This window comes from Arvicanthis niloticus, chromosome 3, assembly GCF_011762505.2.
Source record: "Arvicanthis niloticus isolate mArvNil1 chromosome 3, mArvNil1.pat.X, whole genome shotgun sequence".
Taxonomy (NCBI): domain Eukaryota; kingdom Metazoa; phylum Chordata; class Mammalia; order Rodentia; family Muridae; genus Arvicanthis; species Arvicanthis niloticus.
The window spans coordinates 5,183,533-5,200,875 of NC_047660.1; the positions used below are offsets into that span (position 1 = coordinate 5,183,533).

At 40.8% G+C, this 17,343-nt stretch overlaps 1 protein-coding gene across 1 annotated transcript in view; it reads left to right on the forward strand.

Annotated features, from left to right (window-relative positions):
* The first annotated feature begins 5,104 nt into the window (after positions 1-5,104).
* Uggt2 (UDP-glucose glycoprotein glucosyltransferase 2) overlaps positions 5,105-17,343 on the forward strand; it is a 126,784-nt gene continuing 114,545 nt past the window's right edge. The window contains exons 1-5 of the mRNA XM_034499066.2: positions 5,105-5,331; positions 10,246-10,328; positions 14,111-14,241; positions 14,688-14,800; positions 15,696-15,870. Coding sequence (XP_034354957.1) covers positions 5,174-5,331; positions 10,246-10,328; positions 14,111-14,241; positions 14,688-14,800; positions 15,696-15,870 — 660 coding nt within the window. The 5' untranslated portion in view covers positions 5,105-5,173. The remainder of the gene's footprint in view (positions 5,332-10,245; positions 10,329-14,110; positions 14,242-14,687; positions 14,801-15,695; positions 15,871-17,343) is intronic.

Here is a 17,343-nt window from a genome sequence, read left to right on the forward strand (position 1 = left end):
CATGGCCAACCATGACTGTACCACTCTGAACTGAATGCCATAAACACATATTTCTAGTTTGAGGGGGACAAGAGTAAGGTTCTCTCTAGTTTAAGCTGTTCTTTACATAATTGTTAGAAGAAGCCTATCTGCTCTATTGTGATGCTAATTTTTTTCAGTACTGAACTTTAACCCAGGGCCTCACGTTGGCTAGACAAGGGCTCTCTCCCAGTGAGCTCTACCGCCAACTCTTCATTGATGCTGTCCTTCAGGAAATGGCCAGGGGTCAGCTAAAGTCAGTTCTTAAGTTGTGACTTCAGAATGAGGAGTGAAGACGGGTGGAGGTCACTGGCTTGTCCTTACACCACTTTGGAAAGTACTATCTTCAATGCAGAAGTTAGCTTTGAAGTTAATTCTAAACCTTGTGCTTCAAGACAACGTGATCACTTGATAAATTAAAACTAAAGCCACAGTGATACATCACTTCACTTTTGTTGAGGATACAGAGACATTGGAATCCTTCTGCACCCGCTCCCTTTGGGTGACAATGTGAAACAGTACAATCACTAAGGGAAACTGCATGGCAGTTCATTGACATATGATGCAACAATCCCACTTCAGGTGGAGATCTGAGACAACACAAGGCAGAAGCTTCGGGGTGGAGACCTGAGACAACGGGAGGCAGAGCTCCAGAGTTATCTTTATACTCAAATCCATGATAGAGTTATTGACAAGTACTAAAATTTGGAAGAAAAGTTTCCATGGAAGGAACGAATCAATTAAATGCTACCATATGATAACAGAATACTGGCCAGCCCTAAAAATGAAGGCAATTCTGAAACAAGCATAGAGAACGCTTTAGAGAATTATGCTAGAACAAACCAGTCATAAAATTTTGTATGGTTCTACCCATGTGATTATCCAGAGTCAGATAACAGATGCACAGAGCACAGTGAGAGTGTGAAAGATGAGCCGTTATAGTGCCAGGGAAGTGTTATCCATCCCAAAAACAAGACAGGAGCCCATCTGATGACCTCACAGCAGGGCCTTTATCTTATTCCAGCTAGCTCAGGTCCCCCAATGTACCTGTGCCATCACTGCCACCATGCAGGATCGCTTTGGTGGGGCGGGGGGGGAGCCCCGAATATCTATTGGGGCAAGGCTTTAACGCAAGCAACAAATGGGTGCAAGCATCTAATTGGAAAGTTATTGTGGCCTTTAAGATAATTGTCTGGTGCTGGGAGTCATATCATAAACTTAATGTCTGTTTCCCTCTGCATTGGTGCTCAATTGGCAGGAGGTGGGCTTGTGACCTGGGGGTGCAGGTTTGCTGAGGGAATAACCTGGAGACACTGGTCTTGTTAGGGATTAGCCTAGAGACTGGAGCTATGCTTGGGTTTTGTTGGGGGGCAACTTGAAACTAATGTTAGGTACCAACCTGTTAGTTTACCTGAGTTCAAACTTAGATCAGGTTCTCTAAAATGAAGTCTGAACTTAAAAGATTTGGCCTCTGTCCTAGAGATCATCTGCATGGCTGTGAGTGCACTTAACACTGTAGACTATAGAAATCAGTATCAGTATCTTTCATTTGCCTGATGTAATTGTCACCTGGAGGCTTACTGCCTCTGTCTGCATAGGCTTAATCCTGGAAATTTCCAGCCCCTGTAAAGTCTTAACTAGACCCAGAATGTGTTCAACATCTGAGACTTACTGCTAAAAAAGTTCACCCTTTCTTGTTCTTTCTGATCTCTGGCTGTCAGGTTCAACTCAGCTGTTTTGGCTCAAATTCCTTTCCAAGCTGACTGACTCAATCTACCTTCTCTCTTGGCCTCTGACTTTTTGCTTTGCTTGGCCTCAAACTAACTGTAGCAAAGAGGCTCCTTCTCACTCTGACTTGTTCTGTCTTTTCCTGTCTCTCTCTTCAATGTGTCTCTGTACGACTCTCCTGGTAAAACCACATTCCTTTTTTTCTCTCTCTCTCTGTGCTCTCTTAAATAGCTTCTCTTTCCTCTATTCCCGTGAGAGCTGGGCATATTCTGTTCTATCAAATCTTTCTCTGATTCATCACTGTGTCTCCCACTCAATTAGACATCACTTTCAAACATGGCTGCTCCCTCCTATAAACTAACTTTACCTTCATTGTTTGGTATTAAAGTGCGTACTAAGGCTGAACCACACCACAACTAGAAACAGGTTTTTTTTTTTTTTTCAGTAAATAAAACAATCACAGTTCACACTCTGATCAAATATCCTACAACAAATCTACATGGTTAAAATGACCAATTTTATCTTTCATATATCTTGCCAGCAATAGCAAGTACTCTGACCTCACTAGCTATGTGTGTAATAGAAGGTAATTGTTAAATATCAAGTTTCAAGTTCTCACATTGTCAAAACTTAAGAGTTCACAGTCACTACCTGCTGTTTGAAGGCCCCTGTAATGAACTGCGCATGCAAGCATGCACACATGCTATAAGACATGTCTTTAGAGGTTGGGGGGCTCAGTTACAAAATGCCAGCTTAGTATACACAAAGCTCTGTTTCAATCCTGGACTTCAAAAATAAACAAATAAAATAGAGTTGGACATTTGTAGCTTATTTTAAATAAAGCACGGAAAGTTATAAAATTGGATTTGCTCGTCCTTAGACTTAAACACTCTCAACTATTATTCATTTGCTTATAATTTTGACATAATCTTGCCTAGGAAGAATATATGACAAATTCCTTAAGTTCATGGGTACTTCACAACAAGAATAAAGGGCAGGATGCTCTTGCATATTTAAAATATTCCAATTAAAACATGAAAATAGGGTCTACTTTACAACAAAGGATATCTAAAAACAAAAGGGGGTATAAACTTCACTTAAACTTTAAGACTTCATTTCAGCTGAGAAAATTAAGATTTTTATTATCTAACTTTATTCTCACACAGAACCATTATAATCACTGAATGCATGTAGCCTGCTCTGTACCTGAGGGATTCAAGATGACTTATTCCATGAAACACATGTCTTATCATAAAGAACTCATTAATCACTTCTCCCACATATAATGAAAACTGCTATCATGAGTTTTACAATCATAGGACTCTGAAGTGACTAACCTTGGATTTCATTTTCCTAAAAAATGGGAAATGCTAAGGAATGATTACATCTCTGAAATGTGTGCAGTTTGTGGCCAACCGAGGGGTTACTGATTCTTAGAACTTATTGATCAAATTTTATAATTTACAAGACTTCAGAGTCATTGGCCATTTTACTGACTTAAGTGTGCTTTGTTTGTTTGTTTGTTGCAGTTGGGTTTTTCTACCTGCACCAGGCAATTACATAGAGAAAAAAAATGTGAAGGTCACCCACTCATCACTCGTGTCCTCTTATCTTTAAGCAAAGAAACAACCCTGGAGAGATGTTCTCTGTGAGAAAATGTTCTTAAATAATTTCAGTTGCTAGGAAAATACCATAAGAGATAAAATGTGTAATTGTGTGAATGGATGGTCAATATTAAGTGAATTTCATTCTCTCCAAAAGAATGGTGTAGCATGTCTACTTCTCTGAATTCAACAGAAATTAAGATTCTTAGTATCTGACTTTAGTTATTATCTTATTAACTTATTATCTAACTTGAGCTTATTATGTCCTTTAATAATATAATGTGTGTGACTTACACAACAAGTAAGTCTTTTTTCTTTTTTAGTAAAGATTGGCATTGTATAAGACATGCTGCCATTGAAGGCTGGCTCTGTCAACATCTAATTTCCTTCTATCCCACATTTCAGCCAAGAATAAAGAACGAAAACAAAACATGTTAACGATTCACAATATACTTTTCCTCAGGCTCCATGACTGGAAAGCAAGTTCACTGCCCTTAGCTTCCCGTCTACCTACCAAGGACTACGAAGGACCTACTGAGGCCTTTCCCCATACTTACTGGTCCTTGACATAAATTGTTCCAGAACTAAGGAGCGACTTCTCAGAGAAAAGTATCCACAGTAGGGAAATAAGTAACCTCTGTGTTCTGGTCCTAAAGTGAAAATCCAGCGATGTGACAGCTGACGAAAGACTCACTGGGAGAGAGATCAGCTCCACTTTGGCATCGAGACTCACCTGAGCCCAGAACAGCATCTTCTAAAGAAAACTAAACGCATAATGGGGTGCTCTCTTTCTCTGCCTCAGTCTTCATCTGTCTCATTCGTGTGTGTGTGTGTGTGTGCAGCTGGAAGAGATGGGATAGATCCACAGAGCAGAAGTGTACACAAATAGAAAGCAATGGCTCTGTACTCCTCCTGAGCTTTTCCCCCACTTTCCTCTTACATTTCACTCCTATCTTTTACCAACTCGTTTTTCTTTTTCTATTCAGCTGTAATCTTTTGAATCAGCACCTCTCAGTCTTGTCAGCACACAGGAATCACCTGAGCCTTCCAAGGGGCTGAGAGTAAGGGTCACACACTTCTGCATCCAACTTCAAAACGCCAGCGTGGCAGGCCTGAGATGCCACTTCTGATAGCTGCAGGGGACCACTGAATCCTAAGGGTGGGGCGAGGTTCAGCCCTCAGAAAGAACCAGCGGAGGGAGGGAGGGAGGGAGGGAGGGAGGGAGGGAGGGAGGGAGGGAGGGGGGGCACATCCTCATAGAAGCAGGAGGAGGGGGGGATGGGATAGGGAGTTTCTGGTGGGGGGGGAATGAGGAAAGGGGATAACATCTAAAATGTAAATAAAATATCAAAAGAAGGAAGGAAGGAAGGAAGGAAGGACGGACCAGCCAGAGAGCAGGGAAAGCCCACCGATCGATAAATCACAACTCTCCCAGCATCACACACTGGAGTCGCCTGCGCCTTTTTGCGTCATTTCTGAGGCCTAGTCACGCTCCAGAACGAGAAAACTGGCTCTCACCCAGGGGTGGGTCCCTGACTAGCTGGGCAGCTCCAGCCAGTGATAGACTGGTATGGAAGGCCAGGCTCCCCGAAACCCCCGGCGGCGGACCCTCAGAGCATCCTCGGGGCGGCCCTGCGACCGCAAGGAGGCCGGCGTCCACCCGGGGGCTCCCCCCATTGCGCCCCTGGACCTCGCCGGCCACGCATGCGCGCGCCCACGACCCGCCGAGTAACGGACTGCAGCTCCCCCCACCGGAAGTGGGCGGCAAGAGCACCCGGAGGAGCGGGCAGCAGCGTGGCGTCTCGCGCTTTCCTCGGCGTGCTATGGCGCGGGCCGGATCCGCGAAGGCGCTGCGGCTGCTCCTGCGCTCTGTCGCGCTGTGGCTCGCCCTGCTCGGCGCCAACACGGCGACTGCGTCCAAGGCGGTGACCGCACACTTGGCTGCGAAGTGGCCGGAGACCCCTCTGCTGCTGGAGGCCAGGTGGGTGGCAGGCCGGGGGAGCGCCGCGGCCGGGGAGTGGCGGCGGGCGGAGGGACCCCGCATCCCTGAGACACCCCCTCCGGCGAGATGCTGCTCAGACCCCGCGTCCCCTCGGACCAGGGTCCCCTCAGATGCGGTGTCCACCCAGTCCTAACGCCACTTCGAGGCGTCCTCCCGCCCGACCCCAGCATCCCCTTAGATCTGCGGTCCTCTGGAGCGAGCCCGCGCCCCCTCAGCATCCGGACCCGCATCCTCCACCCCTCAGACCTGGAGGCTCTCTGATCCGGTATCTTCTCGTCCCTCCAGCGATCCCAGACCGGGAGGGTCACTGCACAGCTCTGCCACTCATTCGCCCCACCTTCCCCACGCGCCTACGATTTTTAAAACTTCTCTGTCCCAAGTTCATTTGTGTTCCTGCGCATCTTGTTGACACGGAAGGCCAAATGTGGCGTTTAGTGCAAGAGCTTCAGCAAAATTCTAGTCAGCAGATAGCGCTTTGGAGCACAATTAACAGTGGAGAAGGCAGCATCTCAGTTACATCCTCCTCCCCAGATATCTCATCCAACGGGATTTGTTATTTATTCTGTGTAGTCACCTTGAAGAACGTAGACATAGGTTGAAGAACGTAGACATAGGTACTGGATTTTGCTCTTTCATAATCCGGCAAACAGAAATAGGAATTCTGTTTCTCATGGTGGCACATCCTTGTAATCCCTGCGGACTACACGAGTTTGTGGCTAGTCTGAAGTTACAAAAGGGAAATTTTGTCTCCATTTAAGTTCTTTAATATTGAGCATAAGCAGTTTTGTAACTGTTTTTTATGTATTTACAAGACAACATCCCATGGTTCTAAATAAATAAATAAAGGAAAAACTCATCACTATATTACATTGCCTTTATTTGATGGTACACAGCATTTATTGACTAAAAGATTCTAGCTCAAATGTGTCTGTTTTCTCTTAACCCACACTGCCTCTTTACAGTGCCTGGACTGGACCCCACACTTGGTCCCCATCAGTCAATATTTATTTATTTATTTATTTATTTTCTCCTAAAATATATCTGGACTGCAATTTCCTCTCCCTCTCCAACCTCCCCTCTCCCCTAGATCCTCTCTCTGCCCCTCAGTTTCCCTTCAGAAAATAGCAGGCCTCTCAGGGATATCAACCGAACGTGGCTTAACAAGTTACAATAAGACTAGGCACAAAGCCTCACATCAGTACTGGATGAGGCAACACAGTAAGAGGAAAAGGTCCCAAGAGCAGGCAGAAGAGTCACGGACACCCTCACCTAGCGTTAGGAGTCCCTCAAGAACACCAAAGTATACAATGGTAACATATATGCAGAGGGCCTAGTGCAGATCCACGAGGGTTGGGTGGTTGCTGCTTCAGTCTCTGTGAGCCCTTATGAGCCTGGCTGAGTTGATTCTGTGGGCCTTAGTGGTGGCCTCATCCCCGTGGCTCCTACACACCTCCTTCACCCTCTTCTGTGGGTTTTTGATTTTTTAACGATTAGCTACATTGTTGACATTTTACTTTTGAATCCCAGATCATCACTTCTGTAGAATGTTCCTTAAAGCTTTTGACAACCTAGTCTGAGCCAAATTTGACAACCTCATTACTTGTGGTAGGTTGAATGGCTACTCCCACAAAGATATGTTCACATCCTAGCACCCAAATCTGTCAATGGTCAAATTTTTGCAAACCTTATTGATAATATTAGGTCATTTTAAATTATCTCAATGGGCCCCAAGTCCAGAGCCATGACACATCAAGATGCTTAAGGAGAGGGCATGCAGAGCTGGAGTCAGAGATTGGAGTTAAGTAGCCTCAAGTCACAGCATCTGGAGGCAATAAAACTAGCTGAGGCAAGCGCAGTCTGTTCTAGAGTCTTCAAAAGTAGAGTACTGTCCACACATTGACTTTGGATGTGTGGCATTTAGAGTCATGAGAGAGTAAGTCTTTATTTATTTCTTAAGCCACCATGGTTTTGACAATTTGTTACAACAGCACTGGGAAATTTGTGTAGATTTTGGTACCAAAAATAGGATCTCAATGCAAGACGAACCTAAAACTGAGAAGGAGCTGTGCGTCTGGGCTAGAAGAATCCCGAGAATGTAGAAAAGGTCTATAGAACAAGATATTGGTTTAAAAAACATGGGTATTGAAAGTAGTTATGGGAAGGGTTCAAAAGGGATATATTGATGTATTATTGGAAGCAAGAGAAAAGGCAAGTCTTGTTATATACTGACAGCACTGGCTAACTAGTCTTGTTATATACTGACAGCACTGGCTAACTAATCTTGTTATATACTGACAGCACTGGCTAACTGGTCTTGTTATATACTGACAGCACTGGCTAACTGGTCTTGTTATATACTGACAGTACTGGATAACTTAGGTCCAGCCACTTGTGAACACCAACTTGGAAGCAACAAACTTGGACAGTTGTCACAGTTACCTGAGGAGATTTTCAAAAAGTATTCAAGATGCCACTTTGTATCTCTTGGCTGCATAGGCTGCAGAATGCAGAGAGAAATAAGCCATGGGAAGATGAGGCTACACTTCGTTATAATTTTCTCAGACTGATTATATTGGAAAGGATGTGAAACCTAGAAAACTATTTATCAATGTGATCTGGAGAGATGGCCAAGGTCAGATCAATGAGGAAGTCAATGCCATTTGCTCAGTAGAGGGAGGCGACTCCGGGATCTGCAACTGCAACTGCATAAGATAGCAACTCCAGAATATTTACACAACTGTCTAGAGCAGGGTTCTAGTGAGAGAAATGCGTGTAGTCAAATACTGTCTAATTAATGGATCACACCTTTACCTATAGCTGCACAGTACAGGTTGGGTTTCCCACATCTGATTCCTAAATAGTCTAAAACCCAAAAATGCTTAGTGTGAACTTGACTCCAAATGGAAAATTCTATACCTGATCTTATGGGACAGAAACAAAACACAAGTATACTAAAAAATGTTGTTTAAAGTTATCTACAAGTTATATATATGTAAAACAAATTAATTACATGTTTAGGGTTTGATTTCTTCCCCAAACTAAACATTCTGCATATGCCAAGATTCTAAAACCTAGAAAAGTATGAACTGCTTGTGTCCCCAGGGATATTCAAGCTGTGTGCTGCTATTTGGACAACTGAATATTAAACTTGCTCCTTATGTAAAGTTCTGCACCATCCCCGACTTTTTGTTGTACCCTATTTAACATTGTCTCTACTATTAAAGCTTTTACTCTTTGTTTTTAAGTCATCATTAAGATGGACATTTTAAACATGTTTTCACTCTCTTCTACACTGAACTAAATAACACTTCATTGTATCTATATGGTCTTAATTGGTTTTATTTTTTCCCCCAGAAACTCTTGAAAAGTGAAAGATTATTTGGGCTTGTACAAGCCAAAAGTCCTTGTACAATTTAACAATTTCCTGTTCATTTTTATATTAGGGTTTTGTTTTAAGTAATACTGTCTATGTAAATAAGCAGTAAATAAAACTATTATTTTGGCTTCAGAACTACTTGGTTTTATTTTTAATATAATAATATTTTTATTCTTTGATAATTTCATATATCCATGAGATGAATTTTGTCCATATCGACTCACTGCCTTCTCTAATCCTCCTGCCCTGCTCCCTGTCACTCATGTCCTCTCATTTAAAAGAAAAAAAAAAAAGAGTAACACTGTAGGCTTAGATTTTTCAAAACCTGCTTTAATTATGGTTCTTTAAGACTTCGACCTCCCTTTTAACCCACCAGCCACCAGAGGTATGGGGAAAAGAAAGCTTAGTAGGAAATGGCGTTGTAGACCTGTCTAGAAATAATTCTTTGGGACAATTCCAGTCTTTGTTGCCAGCAATCCAGTCGACTAGCAAAACACCAAACACGAATCATCAGTGGCTGGGTCTAGAAGAAACCTCAAGGCTCAGTAGATCTGTGGATGTGGCAGGAAGCTGTCAGAACACCACCAGAAGTTCACTGGTGTGTTTCACTCTGTGAAGTCACAACAAGTTATAATCAGCAAAGAAAGCAAGGTGAACCAATGCAAGAACATCGACAGGGAAGACCAGCATCAGTGAAGCCCAGTGAAGACTGTCACCCACTGTCTGTTAGGTTATACTTACACTTTTTCCAGACACCACACACCTCCGCTGCACAAAGCTGCTCTGATGAGGCTCTGAGAGCTATGTCAACCTGTAGGTGTAAAAATGAGTTTTTAGAAGGCAGCTTGATAGTATGTCCATTTAGCAAAAACAGTAACGGGCTCCCTTCTAGGGCCTCTAACTTCCCCATTAGATGTTCTTCTGAAGGTTTATAGTACCAGACAAGAGTCCTGTCTAGCAGGCCTTACGGCCATCAGAAAACAGTTGATCACTCCCACACATTCATGCCACTCTTGAAACAATGGGCATCCTTTTCCAGGTTCGCCATGGTTGCAGTGTGCAGAGATCACAGCCGGTTAAGACTTGATGAGTTTTCTCCCCTAATGGTCTGCAGTTTGATGTCTTCATGTCTCGCTCTTTGTTAACTTTAGCAAGAGGCTACAATATACAACTTTTATGTAGTATTTATAGAACCAATTTTGTTAATGAACAATAAACAATCTCTATATTTACTATTTACCTTTAATGTTCTCGTGTTTCCCATTTCTAAGTGGTTGGTAATAATAAGGAAAAGACAAAAATAATGCATAGTGTAATTTTTGGCATAATTATATACATATATATGGAATTACTACAGGTGAAAATTTTCAATTTATTTTCATATGTTATAGTAAATACATATCAGTTATTTAATATTATTTTTGGAGGATTTTGTCATAAAATACTTTGTTCTATAGTGGTTTATACTATTTAACTTACTTTTTTGTTTTCATCTATTTATGGATTTTTTTAAACAGTGAATTTATGGCAGAAGAAAGTAATGAGAAGTTTTGGCAGTTTGTGGAAACAGTAAGAGAATTAGCAGTTTATAAGCAGACAGGTAAGTGATGTGCACATTTTAGCATATAAAATTTATACTTATGTACACTCATTAGGTAATAATTAAATATGAAAACTAATTGGTTACTAAATCTGAACATTAAATTTGAAGGTTGGGCATGTATGCAAGAGGCCCAGGTGTGGATCATCAGCATTACCAAAGGAACAGCGTGATGGTGCCCTTGTCATCTCAGTGTCAGGCTCTCGTGATCTCATTGCTTGTGATGCAAAAGGATGAGAAGGCCGAGGTCCTTCCTGGCTCTACACTGAGTCAAATGTAACCCTGGGCTGCAGGAGACCTTGTCTCAAGACAAGGAAAGAAAACAACCCTCTGGAAGCTTGAAAAGATGTTTCGGTGGAAACTGCACTGCCTGTTTTTTATGTCAGCTTGACACAAGCTAGAATCATTTGTACAGAGAGAACCTTAGTTGAAAAAATGCCCCAACTCAGATAAATCTGTGGGCAAGCCTGCGGTATGTTCTCCTATTAAGTGATTGGATGTTACCCAGTGATATTGTGGGTTTTACCAGCCTTGAGCAGGTGTTCCTGGGTATATATAAAAGCAAGCTGAGGTTGGGCGTGGTGGTTGAGGCTATCCTAGTACACTCAGGTCAGCCTAGGCTACATAACTGAGAAAAAGAAAGAAAAAAAAAGCAGGCTGTGGGAGGTGGGGCACAAAAAGAAAGATTTAGGGAGCAAGCATATAAGCAGCTCTCTTCCATTGTCTTTGTTCCACGGTCCCTGCTCCAGTACCTGCCTCCAGGGGCCTGCCCAGATTCTTGTCCTGACTTCCCTTCGTGAAGGACTGTGATCAGGACACGAAACTGAAATAAACCATTTGCTACCTAAGTTGCTCTGATCATTGTGTTTTATCACAGCAGTGGAAATGCTAAGAACTATTGTAAGCATTCATTTCTAAGATACAAAACCTGTAGGAAAACTCAAATAATTAGTAATTGTTGCATGTTAAAGAAAAAGTCAAAATTCCTGAGTCACTTACCTTAATTTCTTTGATATGCTGTTAGTTTTGCATTGGGATTGTTTTTCTAGTTTTAGGAGACTTTAACAGAACATTAAGACTTCAGCAGAAGTGAGGGAAGGACAGAGATTTCTCCTACCTCCTCTACTCCTTACTCAGAGCTTTTCACCCGAGCCTACTGGCCTCTAGTGACACATTAGTGTCATTTAAAACCTGTCATTTAGACTCTTAGCATTGTGCGCTCTGTGAGTCTGGACACGTGTCGACTGGTCTCGCTGCATTGTTATTGTCTGTGTATTTTGATTTTAAGCTCTTAATGAGATTTCCAATAATTACCCTTAAAAATTCAGATCTGTTTCCATATCATTATCTATAAAATATAATGCCTACTTTTATAGATGCCAAAATGTATATATCTATTAACATATATATTTTTAGAGAATATCAGAATACTGAGGCCATTAAAGCTAGGTTATAGCAACAAAAACTGAAGGGCTAATTATTCTAAAGGAAAGATTATTTTGAAGTAAAATAGATGATATGAATGTAGAATCCGATAAAAATTAAATCTTTAACCATCTAGACACAGAAAACTTTTTACTCTAGAGTATTAAATAGTTGTACTTTTACTCAAATGTAAATGGAAGATAGTTTTAAGTATTCATTTGCTGCAGTCTGTTTAGCTTAAGCGACTTTGAAGCTTAGCAATTCTTGACTTAGATTCTAAAAATAAACAAATCAGATAAACCTTTGATGGTGTTTTAGGTAAAATATTTGTAAAACATAGATATTAAATTTGTTTATCCACTTTACAACCCAATATCTGTTCTTCCTCTCCTCCCAGTACCCCCTTACACAAGTCCCTCCCCCATTTCACCTTCTCCTTTTCTTTTGAGAAGAGGAGCCCCCCTTGGGGTATCCATCCCCCCACACCCCATTCCCCCGCCCCCATCAAGTCGATGCAGGACAAGGTGCATCCTCTCCTAGTGAGCTTAAACAAGGCCGTCCATTTAGGGCCATGGGATCCACAGGTAGGCAGGCAACAGGCTCAGGGACACTCCCTACTCCAGTTGTTTGGGGAACCCTCATAAAGACCAAGCTGCTCATCTGTTGCATATGTTCAGGGGGTCTAGATCAAGCCTGAGCTCACTCTTTGGTTAGTGATTCAGTCTGTAGGAGCCCCCAAGGATCCAGGTTAGTTGACTCTGTTGGTCTTCCTGTAGAGTCCCTGTCCTCTTTGGGTCCCTCAGGGTTAGCTTTTCTGAAAAGCATTATTTAATGACTATTAATTTTGTACTAAGAGATGCCAGGCACTGCTTAAATGACTATACCATAAGGATGAGTAAACATGACAGACACAATCAGTATTTCATAATGTGGTGGAGGCAGCAAACCAGCTGTGCACACTAAGGCAGGGTGAGCGTCAAGCCACTCTGCACAATGTGAGGACACACAGAAGACAGCCTAGGCAATGTTTGGAGCACAGGCACTTAAACATTTTCTGGTTGTGACTGCTTTTTATTCAAGAGATTTTTATATGACTCCAAGCATGTGGGCATATAAAATAGGTATAGAACCAAAGAACCAAATGTTTAACAAATAATAAGTCATAAGGAAATTGATTTCAAAACAAATTAGGCATACAAATAATTTTACCATTTATTAAAGATGAAAGATAATTTGAATTTTGAGTTTCACTAGTAAAATGGTTGTGTTTGTTGTCTAACATATAATCCAAAGGTATGTAAATTTGTTACTTACATGCCAAAGAACGACAATAAGAAAACATTAAGTTTTAGAACTGGGGAAATAGCTCAGTTGGTAAAGCAATTTTCTGCTGAAGCATGAGAACTCAAGTTTGATCCCAAAACCCATGTTGGGGCGGGGGGGTGGGGGGGGGAGCCTGTGTTGTGCTGTAGTCTCAAAGACAGGAGGATCCCTAGGGTTCCTGGCTAGCCAGCCAAGCCAGCCAAGCCTACTTAGTGAGGCCAAGGACAGGGAGAGAGCCCTTGTTTCACAAATGAAGGTGGCCCATAACTGAGGAAGAATGCTTGAGACTGCTCTCTGGTTGTCACCTGTGTGCATGCATGCACACACACACAGAGACATACAAACATTATAGTCTATAACTGGAAGTGCACAAAATGTATGCTAAAACACGTCAGTTCACAACACACAGTAGCCTAGAATCTGAGCTGTGTCGGGAAGTATTCATTGCCATTGCCTGGGTAGCAGAGTGCTGAGAGCAAGGTATAAACCACACTCAGGTAAAGTGTAAGTGGCAGGGCAAGTGTTAACGCTTTGAAGACACTAAAGAATGAATAGAGTGAGGCAATGGATGACTCTATGGCATAAATGTATGGTTTATTAGATTCTAATAGACAAAACTTGAGTTCCTCATGAAAGTCGAGTTTGAAGTGTGTTTCTTAGAATATTGTTGACATGCTGATTATACTTGGCTCACTGAACCAAATGGTGTACTTTCTCTCTTACCAGTGGTATTCTGCTCAATACTCTATTCTTCAGTCTTTTTCAACTGCAGATTGGATCTGTAACTCATCTGTGTAGTAACCCATATGTTAGAATATATTGAAGTGCATTTTCTCAATAGATTTTAATGGCAAGATTATTTTAAACTTACTTTGTTGATGGCTCAAAAAACACTGAAATAGACAAAATAATGTTTTCTTTAACCGCTTACCCAAACTTAAAATATGATAATTTGACATTGATTCAATTAGTTCTATACGTGGAGAGTGCCAGTAAACTGAATGTGAAATGCTAACATCTTCTTCTTTTTGCAGAATCAGATTATTCTTACTACAACCTAATCCTGAAGAAAGCTGGACAATTTTTAGACAATATACACATCAATCTCCTGAAGTTTGCTTTCTCTATAAGGGCATACTCTCCAACAGTTCAGATGTTCCAACAGGTAAAAGTACCCAATAAGGATGCACACTTGATGAAGATGCACATCATAATATATATTAAGCTATTTAAAGTGAACATCATTGATTCAAAACAAATGTATATATCATTTCATAACATGCTCATTATTTTATTACTATTTCTGTTATTGATTATGGTTGAAAAAAAAAGAAATATAGTCTACTTAGAGTTAGGGAAGTGTGAGGACACATTGCCAGGGAGACTGCTTATAATGTAAGTTCTATAGAATTAAAATAAAAGTGGATACATGTATCTCCTAAGGCAATGTTTATTCTATTACATATTGCTTAAATTCTACTCAGAAAATATTTTACCTTAATTAATAACCTCATAGTAAAAGATCAGTTATTTTAACCAAGGTAGCAGTTGAGTTTTAGGGTTATACTCTGATGCTGAGCTACTGAAGTAACGGTGTCTCTGGGGTTATAGATTGCCGCTGCTGAACCACCACCAGACGGATGTGCAGCATTTGTGGTTATACACACGAAGTGGACCTGCAAAATCAGTGAGATTAGAAAGCTGCTGAATAAGGCTGTGTCAAGGTAAAGTACTGTGGGGAGAATGAAGAGAAATGATCTGTGGGAAGAGAGTGGAATAGAAATTTTAGTATTCTAAGACGTCCGACAGAGTTACCAGACCCTGTGTGTCAGGGTTTCTATGAAGCTCTTTATGTCTTTTAGCACATTTTAAGGATAAGAAAAACATCTATGTTGCAAGTGTTTGCAGACACTAGGAGTGTTTCTCATCGTCGCTGTGTGAGAAGGAGCCTGCCCTCCCTTACTTCCTTGCATGTTTGTCAGACATTGTGTGAGGAAAACTTTCCAAACATAGTGGCTTAAAGTAGTATTCACTTTCTGTGGAATCTGAGACCTCTTTCACCTGTGTCATCCTGTTGATGTCTCAGAGACTGAAAAGGGTATGTAAGGAATGCTAACTAGCTTGACAAGTAAAGGCAGAATTCACAGGAAATGTAAATAATCCAGCATGTGCCCAGGAGAGAAGTTGTCATACTGTTGGAATGGTTCTGTGAGCCTACAGAGGCCCCATGCTTCCGGAACCTGTCCATAAGAAACTCGTTCATAGTTCTTAGTATTAAACGCTAATTTTCAATGGAGGTGTGCTTTTGTATGTATTTGGAAACTTTTCAGAGACTATGAACTGTAGTGAAAGTTATTCTAATTAAATATAAATTTCATTGATTAAAATTATATTATTAAAGTGTTGTTTTATTGACAATGTAACATATCAGAAATAAAGCATTTTTAATAGTCAGTTTTGGATAAACCAAATTTCTTTTTTTATTTTTACTTTCTCATTTCTACAGTTCCTGACAATATGAATTCTTTGATAGCAGAAAATATCAAGTATCGAGGTGTATACTGATACACTTGTTGACTCCCACTTCTTTTGAAAGTTTGTACTTTGTTTTTATTTTAGACCCAGGCCTTACCTGTTTGAACGAGATCATAAGTTTCCCACAAGCAGTGAGGACTTTCCAGTGGTTATTCTCTATGCAGAAATTGGTACAAGAGCATTTGCTGAATTTCACAGAGTATTGTCTAAGAAATCAAAAAATGGTAAAATCCTGTATGTCCTCCGCCACTATATTAAGGTGAATGTTTCATTGTTTTCTGTTTGTTTTACCAGTATTTGTAATTTGTGGATTTCTCCTCTTTTCTGACCCAGACTAAAGGTCTATCAGTTTTATCCATCTTTTGTATAGAAGCCACATTGATCTGCTGGTTGTTTTGGTTTCTGTGGCCTTTCCGTCTCAGCAGCATTCTGTTCCATATCTGGTGCTCCTCTCCTGATTGTCTTTAGAGTTTAGTGTTCTTCTGCACATCTGGTTTCTTAGTGACCCTTGGGTTGCGGTGTTGAGAGCTTCATCCTTTGTTGCTGCTGTAACACTGTTATGCATCTGTAAGAACTGTTTTAGTTTGGCTCAGGCATTTTTACAACATCCTCTTCTAAGAGAGGTATGAACAGAACCTGAGCTGCTCCAGCCATTTCCTTCATGTCCCAGGATGCGAGATCCCGAGAGAATATTGTAGTTAGTCTAAGAATTACACTTTAAAAAAAAAAACACAACAGGGTAACAGCTATGTTACACAGGCCATCTGGAGACTTGGCTATTCCATTAGGCATTTATTACTGAAATGTCTTTCCAGTCTCCTCTCTAGTCTCAATTTTTAAATTTTATTGTATGATTTTAGTGAAATCACTGCTATTTACTAAAAATGAGAAAATCTTGTTAAATATTCTTAAAATTTTTGGTATACTAGAATACAGATATTTTAAATATCTACAGTCCATAGGAAGATAAAAATATACAGCAGAAGCCTAGGTCCATTGAATGCGTGTTTGCTTTGTAAATGTTAACTTACTTAGTTCATGTGTCTCCAGGCCAAGCATTGTTTACAACGCAGTAAGATGGAAACAGACCCCTTTTCAGAAACCTACATTTAGTGGCAGGTGGTGAAGAACCTATAGTTCATTATGCATTTCAATGAAAATAGGAGTTAGAAGAGGATCACATGGTGGGAATAGAGTGTGAAGTCAACACATCCCATGGAGCTGATTCCATTAAACTCGCCATTCTCAGTTATTTTTCTTTCTTTGCCAGAAGAATATCATTAGCACATTATACATGTAATTCTCTACTGGGTGGGGTAACCAGAGATAAGAGATACATTAACAGAAACTGGATATAGGAGATAAAAGTATGTATTTATCTTACGCTCACCAAGTGATGCTGATATGCCCCCTAGAGGATATGCCCATCTGTTGAGGCTCTGTCTTAAATACTCTTTGGAGAATGTAACCAAAAATATATTTCTATATTAGATCATATCGTCCATGAGGATGGTTTGTACCATTAAACAGTAACCTCCTGCCTAATGACCGGCATCTTCTACGTTCACAGTAGCTGTCCTGTAAATCGATCAACATGTGATTTTAATGAAAATAGACTTCCTTATGGTTCCTTTTGACCAGATGTCTTTTTAAGGGAGAAGAAGAGAAAGATTTTTCTTACCTTTTTTTTTTTTTGTTCTACAAGTGCTTCAGTTTACAATTCCAAACTTAT